Below are 10,157 nucleotides of genomic sequence, written 5' to 3'. Positions count from 1 at the left end.
GTCTAGGGGATCTCCTGTGTGTGAGAGGGCATGTTACATTCTCCTGGGGGTGGTGGGTGAGATGGTTGGTTCATTAAAAGAAAGCACAAATTAGCGACTTCCCTGGTGGTCTAGTGGGTAAGATTCCACATTCCCAGTGCAGGGGGCCCAGATCTGATCCCTTGTCAGGGAAATAGATCCTACACGCCACAATTAAGAGCCTGCACAGCCAAATATATAAATGTGTTTTTTTTAAAGATTAAAAAAAAATAGTTTAGGAACACTGATTGATAGTCTCACCCTGCCAGCTCTTCTTGTGACAACCACCTTCAAAATCTTCAGGTTCTGTCTGGCCATAAAAGTGAGATTTTGGCACCATTAGCATAGTACTGTATCACTGGCATGAGCTAGTCATCATAACTACCCCAGCCCTTGGTCCTCTTCAGGACTTTCCTGTGCAAGATACAAAGGGTCAACAGAGGAGGAGCCATAGGCCCAGTGCCCCCAGAGACAAGGTGACCTCAGGAAGAGGTTCACCAGTTTATTTTTTAGAAAAATCATTTCCAACAGCTCATGTAAAAACAGCACAGTGAGTGGCTTGTGGCCGTGGCAGGCAGATGGAGACATAGCTGACTACATGTCAACAGCTTGGGTTTGGCTTTAAAAGGAGAAGCTGCTAAGGGTCAGAGGCTGAGAGAGCAGAGTGAAGCCAGGTCTCTGCAGAATGGAGGGTTCAAAATGTGGAATGCAGCTAGGAGCTGGAGTGGGGGGCTAGGGGGCTGCTTCAGAGCCAGATGTCAGAGCTGCAGTCGCCCCCAGGGTAGCGGAGCTCATGGGCCAGGGCTGGGCCAAGGGGCTCCTTCCCAAAATCCACCAGGAAGTTGGGGTTCAACTTCAGCCCTCCCCTTACTGTGTCTACGTCGATCTGCAGCATCACAGAGCCTTCCCTGGTGGAGACAGGGCAGGAGAAGAAAGAGGTGAGGGGCCACCTCTCCTTCAAAATTAGGTAAGTGTTGGGGGAGGGAGGAGGGCTTCCTGAGGAGGGAGCAGAGTCTGCAAGCAGAGCTGAGTCTTCAGGAAGCCCAACCCCTCTGGGAGAGGAGGGCTGGGAGGGGAGCCAGGCTGTCTTCTTACCTGATGAGATCAGGGTAAAACTGCTTGTCCCAGGCACTGTACAGCGATGTGGTGACATAGAGACGGGTCCCATCCAAGCTGAGCTGGATCATCTGAGGGCCTCCAGCCACTCGCTTCCCCTTGGGAAAACCAGGGGTCAGACCCCAGGGTTACATACAGGTCGTGGGAATCAGTGGCACCACTCAAACCCTGAGAGATATTCAGCTGCGGCCCAGCCCTCTCCCCCATACTTCTCCAGCAGGGATCTGAGGGACCCTTGATCTGTGGGGGAGACAGCCTCACCTTGACCACCAGGGGCTCTGGCTGGCACTTCAGCTCCTGGTCCTCCAAGACCTGCACAGGGCCTCCCTGAACAATGCTGCCCCCGAGGAAGATCTGGATGGGGAGGTACAGAGCAGAAAGGAGGACTGTGGTGGGCGGTGAGGACATTCCAGGAAGAGCACCTCACTTCCTCACATTCCCCACGTGCAACCACGATTCCCTGTGGTTCTGGCCCAAACATCCCTCAGCCCCCATCTCTGCTTTTCCTGCACCTTCTTTATCATCCCCCAGGTACTTTGTACCCTTTGCCTCAGGTCTAGACATCTACTTCCTCCCTCCCTCCCTCTCCATCCTGCTGGGGACCCCACCTGTCCCACGAGGCGGGGCCTCTTGGGGTCAGAGATGTCATACTGTCGCAGGTCCCCGTGCAGCCAGTTGCTGAAGTAGAGGAAGCGGTCATCCAGGGACAACAGGATGTCAGTGATCAGGCCTGGGGGTAGGGGGTGGGGTCCACAGGCTTTAGGGACTCTTGTTCCCCAGCCCAGAAATCAACGTTCCAATTCCCATGCTCCCCCGAGCACTCACTTGGCATTTCAGGCAGTATCCAACCCTTCACTTTCTTGGAGGGCACCTGGATCACCTTCTCCACTGACCAAGTCCCTCCCTGCATTGGGGTTAAGAGGCAGAGAGGGGAGCCTGTCAGAGCTGGGTGATGGGTGTCAGGTCTGTCTCCCTAGAGTGTACTGTCTGCAGAGAGAGAGTAGGTATAGGTCTTGCCCCTAGGGTCTAACTCCCATGCAGACCTTCCTAGGGCAGGGATCATGTCTGCTTTCCCCTTGTATTCCCAGCACTTAGCACTCTGTGTGTGTGCGCGTGCGTGTGTGCGTGTGCGTGTGCGTGTGTGTGTGCGCGAGGGATCAAACCCACATCTCTTTACATCTACCTGCATTGCTAGGTGGGTTCTTTACCACTAGCACCACCTCGGAAGCCCTAGCACAGTACCTGACTCACTAAATATTTTTTGAATGAGTCAATATGGCCAGTTGGGGCTTAGGGAGAAATTGGCCTAGGACAGAGAAGAGAGGCAGGGCGGGTGCCTTATTTTTAATTCCTGGGAAGTCTGGGTTGGTGGAGCCAGAGGAGGAGGAGGCCTGGGTCACCCTAAGGGAGAAGGGAGTGACACAGTATGGAAACGGGCAGAGAGTTGACAGGACTGCTGGGAGGAGAGGGCCAGAGCTCACATCACCTGGTTCTTGTAGAAGCGCTGGATGTTGGAGCCAAGAGCACAGCCCACGAAGCCCTGGTCGGCGGCCGGGTTGTGTAGGAAGCGGATCTCCAGGGGGATGAGACCGTCCTGCATAGTCAGGGTCTGCACCCTCTCATGGCGCTGCCAGTCCCACACGTATAAGCGCTGCCCATACAGCCCTGGGGTGGAGATCGGCCGAAAGATGGAATCAGGATCAGGGCAGGAGAGCCTGGGCCAAGGCTGGGGCCCAGCCCAGGGTAGAAAGAGGAAAGATGGGTTGGAGGGATCAGAAGGATGCTTGAGCAAGTCAGAGCACTCAGCACATCCTATACCATCACCCCAAGGTTCCGAGATCCACATGAGGGAAGTAAGATGGCTGGAGAGTGGCAGTTTGGAAGAGAAAAGCAGGGGTTCATGTGAGCAGGCTCCAGCCAGCCCATGGGTATACAGGGGATTCTCACCTGCCTCCACATCAGCAGGGTTGAAGCCATCTCGTAAGACATTGGGAGCTGCCCATTCAGTACTGATCATGACATTGTGTCGAGGTTGGTACCAGAAGTCATAGCCCATAGGCGCAGCACCTCCAGGCCGCTCCCACGTCCCCTTCACCTCAAATGTCTCTCCATCCAGGAGCACAAAACCCCCTGAGCAGTGAGGAAAGTTGAGCGGTAGGTAGAGGTGGTGGAGACAGGACCTGCGTCCAGCCCTCACCCCAGGCCTGTCCAAGAGGCTCCAAGCCTATTGCCTGGTGCCCCTCCTCGCTGGGTTTGCCAGGTCCTTCGATTCAGGAGGTGGATTTGGCCACCTGTCCAAAGGGTCCCACCCAGAAGGCCAGGTGAAAGGTGGGGACTTGCTCTGGCATCCCTGCCTCTCATCAGTTCCTCCCTCTCCCAGACCACAGGGTCCATTTTTCCTCCCTTGTGCCAGGATCTTTTGGGACTCTGTACCCTATGCTTCCTTTGCCCAGCCTCCTATTTTCAGTGTAGGATTCCTGCCAGAGTCTAAACTCCATTCTGCTCACTACATTTTTTTAGACAGAGAAAATGGTATTTATTTGTAATTCGACACAAGTCCCCACTATGTTTTTCCCTAGCTGAGTAGGTTGTGATGCCTTGCCATTTCTTTGCAAATGTAAATAGATGTCTACTCCTAAGTGTTCTTAAATCTTGGAATGTCATGCAACCCATCTTCTAGAAAAAGCAGTTAAATGGAGTCTAATGCAGTAATCTTGACCTAATGCAATCTAATGCAGTAATCTATTGCAGTCTAATGCAGCAATCAGTAAGGCCATCCATGACCTTAACTGATAGTTCACTCCAAGCCCCTTGGGTGGAAAGCTCTGGTGAAACAGGTGAGGCTGGGAGAGAAGTAATACAGCACGGTGATTAGGACATAAATTGGGGAGCCACAGTGCCAGGTTTGAGTTCCAGCTCTGCCACTTAATAGCTGCTGACTTAACCAGTCTGCGCCCCAGGTTCCTAACATGTGAAACAGGGATCACGGTAGCATCTATCTTGTAGGTTGCGTCTGGCACATAGTAGACATTTCATGTAAAAGCTATTGATCACACCATAAGTGAACAAGTAGCTGTGACAATTAAGGATCCCAAGGATTGTAAGATTTGCTCTTGAATTCGGGAAGGCTGATATTAAGTGTATCTGTTTTCTGAGGCCATGTCTGTACTCTCTCACATTCCCCATGGCAGACCAGAACTTGTAAGTGAATTCATCATTCAAGGCTCATTCTCATAAAAATAATTGAAACAGCTAAAGTTACACACATGTGTGCTAAGTCATTTCAGTTTTGTCTGACTGTGTTCAACCCTATGGACTGCAGCCCACCAGGTTTCTCTGTCTTGAGGGCATTCACAGCCCTTTGAGACCATAAGCTCCTAGGTAGGAGCTAAGTTCTCTAGGCAGGAATACTGGAGTGGGTTGCCCTGCCCTCCTCCAGGGGATCTCCCTGGCCCAGGGATCGAACCCACATCTCTTACGTCAACCTGCATTGGCAGCTAAGTTCTTTACCACTAATGCCAGCTGGGAAGACCAAAGTTACATGATTATTATTTAAATATTGGATGAGACCCCCCCTCTGATTCTCCCGGGAAGGTCATTCCATCCCTCCCGTAGTCTGGAGTCCGCTTCCCTCACAGGTGTGCCTACAATACCTTTGCCATTGCCCTTGGGGTCTCCCAGGGAACTGATCATCACCTCCCCACTGGCCAGACAGTGGCTGGTGTGGAGGTAGCCCAGGTCACACTTGGCATGGATCTCCTTGGGCTCGATGACCTGGAGAGGCGTAAGGAATGATGTCAGAAACTAACAGGGCCAGGAGTCTCCACTCCTTACTCCTCCCCTCCCACACTCCTACTTGCTGACCCACCCTCTTTTCCTTTCAAACAGGGACACAATTTTCCCTGTAGGAATATGGCAAAGGTTCAGTCTGCATAGCAGCAGTGGCGTCAGACTGACAACTCTCTGGCAGAAAGCTGGAATTTCTCTCCTCCCTCCTCCCCGTTCCTCCCCAGTCTTGAGGGCATTCACAGCCCTTTGAGACCATAAGCTCCTCCCAGGCTGGGAGGATGCCAGTGTCAATTCTGTATCACCAGCGGCCAGCAGTGAGTGCCTGGCACAAAGAGGGCACTCAGCAAAGTGTTGAAAGGAGGGATCAGAGGCTCCGCCTAAGGGAAACCCTGGCCTCACGAACTCACTGGGGAAGAAATGGCTCCTTCAGCTCAGAGTGAAAAACAAGAGCCTCCTTCCTCCCTTGTGGTGCCTCTGGGTGACAATGACCCAGCACATATGGTAACTCTCCTCCAAAGTCCAGCCCCGCTCCCTGCTGCCAAGCCTGACTCTGCGCAGGAGCCCGAGGCAGCTGCTGTAGGGGCAGCTTTCCTGCCCATAGGCTGCCCCAGGCGCTGAGCACATTAGGGGCTCAGAGCTGGCTAGGGCAGAGGACGTGCCTTGTGCAGCTTTGGAGCACGGGGCTCGGTGGCCACGTCCACCACATAGACTCGGGAGGAGATGAGGCTGGGCAGCACCAGCTTGGTGCGTGACTTGGTGCTGTCCCCGAAGCAGCTGCTGCAGGTGTTCCATCCTGAGTGATGCAGTTCGTCCTTCAGGTTGGGCATGGGCAGCCGGTGGATGACCTAGCAGAGGAGAGCAGGTATGGGCGGTGCTTATCCAGACCACACCTCTGTGCACTTTTCGAAAAGGGGCCCCCGACCCACTACAGCTGGCAGCAGAGCACAGCCTTGATTCCAGCACTGACCTTGCACATGGGTGGGGGTGCTCTTGTGCAATGAGCAACCTGAACAACCAGACCCAGGGAGGGTGAAGAAGGATGGAGTGGGGAGGGCATTGTCAGGGCAGTCTAGAGGAGGGGGTCTTAGGGCCCACTGGTGTCCAAGCACCACCTCACCTGGGAATACTGGGGAGACTTGGGGTTAACATCCACAGTGGCCAGGTAATCCGGGGCTTCAATGCCCGTGTTTCGGTAAATGCAGGGCAGGTAGACAAGTTCCTCCCTGGGTCCTAGAGGGTAGAAAGCGGGCAGAGGGGGTGACAGGCTGGGGAGGAGGGCCAGACTTATGTGCAGGGTGTGCCAGCAACAGGGTCAGTAACAGGCACTGGCTTGCCCACTCCTGGGGATGCTGGATCTCAACATTTTCACACTTACCTTTCATGGCCTCCAGAGGGGAAGGGTAGCCAGGTCCGCACTTCCCACATTTGGTCGCTGTGGAAACAATGGCGCTTGTTGGCTCGCCCACGCTCTGGAGGGCCAAGGCTCCTTCCTTACATGCTGCACCCCCCAATCCTCCCGTCCCGCCACTGGCCAAGGCAGAGGCACCATCCCAGGTCCCCTCCAGATCCTCCTGAGTGTGTGGGAGTGGTGGGAAGAGTTGCAGAGATACACTTGAAGGTGCACAGACCCTCAAGCAGGACCCAGGAGAGGCAGGAGAAGGGTAAGTGCAGGGGAGGCTGTCTGGTGCAATGGTTATGACATTGACTTGAACCCCCATCTCAGCTGGTCACTGACTGGCCATGGGGACTTAGACACATCACTTAACCTTGGCCTCAGTTTTCACATCATCTGTAAAAAGAGGGTAATAAGAATACTACAGTGGGCTTGTATGAGAAATAAACCAGGAGTTGAAGTCAAGTGTGGGCCTGGGAGCAGCCAGTAAACCCTGGCTGTGCTTGAGGAACAGCCCTCAGGTGGCGCCTATTCATATCATTTCACTTGAAAGGCATCTAAGCCAGGAGCTGGGATACTTCCTGCTTCCCTCCCCTCTTGGTCCCGACCTCAGGCTGCCAGCCAGCGCTAGGGTTATATAACCAAGAGTCTGGGAAGGGTTAGGACAAAGTTCAAGGCTGCAGGACTGACACCAGCTGAAGATCCTTAGATCCTTAGAAATTGGTTTCTACCCCTGTGTGGGACCCATCCACTTGGTTTATCTGTAAACCAACCCTGGAAAGTTCAGATGCCCAACCACCAGAGCTGTAGGAAGTGGCCCTCCTTGTCCCCTGATGTCTGGCAAGAGAAGCCACGTGGATCTAGGGGACCAAAGTCAGGAACCCAAGTCAGTCCCTGACAAGGATGGCTACCACTAGGCATTAAGCATCAGGATTTGGGGCCTAACCTGGAGGAAGGGCTGAGGAATAAACAGAGGGAGCTGTAGGCCAGAAAAAACCCTGGAGTGGAGTTCACAGGACCTGACACGGCCTCCCTGCTGGGGCATGGCCAGTCTGGTGCCTGGGCTCAGGCCCTCAGCCAGGGAGCCAGGCCCCCTACTTGCAGCAGCCACATGAATTAGGAGTCTGAAAGGCAGTAACAGCATTGTAGAGTCCAGAGTGTGGTTTCAAGGTCCAGGTTTGACATCTACTCTCTCCATTTTCTCCCCTTTGCCTAAAAGGGCTAATAATACCTCACCTTCTTCTCTAAGTGGCCGTGAAGGCCAAACAAGACAAAGTATTCAGAAGTATTTTCAGGTGAGAAATGTATAAATATGGGTAGGGCTGTGCCAGAGATCCAAGGTAGTGCCTGGTGCCCAGAGAGAGGGCTGGGCTGGGCTGGGACAGGTGAGGCCCAGCCCCAAGGAATTAATACTTGTTCAGCTCTACAACCAAGCTGTGTCAGGGTCTGGCACAGGAGGTGAGGGGGAGGGGAAGGAGGTTGCCAGAAACAGAATGGAAGGAGGTTCAAAACTCCAAGACATCAAGGGACTTCCCTGGTGGTCCACTGGTTAAGAATCTGCCTTGCAGTGCAGGGGATGTGGGTTCGATCCCTAGTTGGGGAATTAAGATTCTGCAGGCAGTAAGGCTACTAAGCCCACAGCTCTGAAACCCATGCACCACAACTAGAGAACCCTCGCTGCGATTAAAAGATCCCTGGTGCTGCAACTAGGACCCCATGCAGCCAAATAAATAAATAAAAATGTGAAACAAACAAACAAACCAAAACTCCAAGACATCAAGACAGAGATACAAAAACTGCAAAGCCAGAGACTGAGAGAGAAGTAAAGGTATGAAGGAGGTGTGTTGTGAAGGAGGTATCGCCCCAAGCACTATCCTCCCATCCCAGAGCCCAAGTGCCCCATGCCCCAACACCCACAGCATTTCCCCCAGTCAGGGTCAGGCCCTGTGAGCCACTCAAACTCCACTGAGCATCAGTCCTCTTTCTAGGGGAGCATCTATCTTAAGCGTTTCAAGCAACATCTCTGAATATCTTTGGGTTGGAGATGAGCCCAGGGGTTCTTCCAAAGCCAGGCTGGCTTGTTGGGCATTCCATCAGCACAGGAAAGAGCCAGGTCTCAGGAGACAAGAACCTCAATACTCCCAAGCAGACCCAGGCTCCTCCTCAGCCTGACATCAAGAAGTCCACGGATAGGGGAACAGGAGAGCTTGGAGACTTGGAGGACTGAGAAGGTGGAGGCACTGAAACAGTCTGAAACAGCCCTTCTCCCCCGCCCCCCGTTTTAAGAGAGTGTGGGGGCTCCCTGACCTCCCTCCTGGAGTGATCGGTGGGGCAGGATGGCTAGAGAGCGCCCCGGCCACGGACGGCCGGGTTCCCTAGTGACTGCAGCGAGAAGCTGGCCTAGGGCTGGAGCAGGGTTGTCAATCTCCCATGGTAACTGTCACGTACAGTTGCTCCTAAGTGCCCTCACCCGCACATATTTTCTCAGCTGCTGCAAGGCGCCCTGGTCCCAGGCTGCAGCTGGGGAGCTGGGTTGGAGCCCAAGGTCACCCTTCCCAGCAGTCCCTCTGCCTTCCCAGACGGACGATTCCAGAACTTTGGCTCTGGGAAATGCAGGGGTGGGGGTGGGATGGCGACGGTGGAGCAGAGCCGCGCAGCTCCCGCCGCTAACCAGCTCCGGCTCGGGTTTTCGGTCACTTCCTGGCGCTGGGCGGGCCAGCGGCGGACCGCGCACGGTGGTCGGAAGCCCGGCTCCTTACCCATGCCGCTCGCTGGTGCGCTTTGCTCCCGAGGGGTCTGCCAGGAGTGGGCAGAGAGAGAAGGTTGTTCAGGTGTCCAGGCTGGCTGGCTGTGCGGGAATGGGGCACAGGGACGGAATTTATACAAACAATTGGGGTGGGCGGGGCAGGGGGAGGGCCCGGGCCGCCGCTAGGAGGGAATGACGGATAGCGGCTGGCCTGCTGGGGCACTTTCAAACGGCCTGGGCAGCTGTTTGTGTGAGAGTGCAAGTGTGTGTGCGAAGGAACCTGAGCGTGTGCAGATGTGCGCTGTGTCTGAGCACGTTTCCCTTTAGCGGGGTGGGTGCCTGGGCATGCGCTTCTGTGTATCTGGGCGGGCGCTGCCTGCGTGTGTGTGCGCGTGCCTGCGGGAGTGTGTATCTGTGTCTGTGTGGCTACGTGAGGGCGCTTGTGTGTCACCGTCTGTGGCTGTGTACGTGTGTGCCAGTGTACATCTGTGTACCTGCCAGAATGTTTATGCCTTTGTGGGCATGGGCATGTGTGCTTGCATGAGTGTGCATGCTCGCACGTTTCTGGATCTCTAAACGCTCGTCTCTGCACGTGGACCTGATTCTTGGCATTCAGAGACCCTGAGGACTGTGGGCTCATTTGCTCCCCCATCCATAGCCAGGGTCAGCTCCCTCCTGAGGTTCCTTTTTATTCCAGACATCTGTGTTCCCCTACCTCAGCTGCCCTGACAGGAGCCAGGGCGGGGTTGTATGTCCAGGTTCCACCTGCCCCAGACCCATTCGCTCCTCATAAGCTCTGGAGTGGAAGGAAGCTCGGCAGTGCTCATTATCACCCTCTGCTACCCTCGTAAACCTCAGAAGGTGAAAGTGGAATGCTCCCCTCATCTCCCTGGCTGGTGCCCTGACAACTCCTTAGGGCAGCATAGTAGGGCCCAAGGACAGTCCAGCGTGATGCCATTGTCCCTAGCTGACCGTGACAGGCCCTGAAACTCAGGCTCTCCATCTAACCAGGATATAGTTCGCCAACTGGAGGATTCCATGACTGCTGAGCCTGCTAATAGAGTGTCCCAGCTCCTAGGCAGATGACAGCTACTT

The 10,157-nt window shown here is 54.6% G+C and overlaps 1 protein-coding gene across 1 annotated transcript; it reads right to left on the bottom strand.

The window, feature by feature from the left end:
• Positions 1 to 257: 257 nt before the first annotated feature.
• Positions 258 to 9,185, bottom strand: SELENBP1 (selenium binding protein 1). The gene is made up of 12 exons (XM_052636689.1): positions 9,076 to 9,185; positions 6,299 to 6,355; positions 6,041 to 6,153; positions 5,583 to 5,768; positions 4,788 to 4,908; positions 3,082 to 3,264; positions 2,621 to 2,799; positions 1,960 to 2,038; positions 1,743 to 1,864; positions 1,396 to 1,488; positions 1,114 to 1,232; positions 258 to 926 (listed from the first exon to the last, which is right to left on the bottom strand). The coding sequence occupies exons 1-12, from the start codon at positions 9,077 to 9,079 to the stop codon at positions 764 to 766; spliced, it is 1,419 nt and encodes a 472-aa protein (XP_052492649.1). The 5' UTR covers positions 9,080 to 9,185; the 3' UTR covers positions 258 to 763.
• Between the last annotated feature and the right edge of the window lie 972 nt (positions 9,186 to 10,157).

The sequence above is a fragment of the Budorcas taxicolor genome, chromosome 3 (genome assembly GCF_023091745.1).
Source record: "Budorcas taxicolor isolate Tak-1 chromosome 3, Takin1.1, whole genome shotgun sequence".
NCBI lineage: Eukaryota > Metazoa > Chordata > Mammalia > Artiodactyla > Bovidae > Budorcas > Budorcas taxicolor.
Note: the sequence above shows the minus strand (reverse complement) of the source record. Positions and strands in the feature narration are given on the sequence as shown.

Coding starts and splice junctions, on each gene's coding strand:
- SELENBP1 (XM_052636689.1), bottom strand. Junction 2,039..2,620: donor AGCGCTTCTACAAGAACCAG/GTGATGTGAGCT, acceptor ACCCCAATGCAG/GGAGGGACTTGGTCAGTGGA. Junction 1,865..1,959: donor GATACTGCCTGAAATGCCAA/GTGAGTGCTCGG, acceptor CCCTACCCCCAG/GCCTGATCACTGACATCCTG.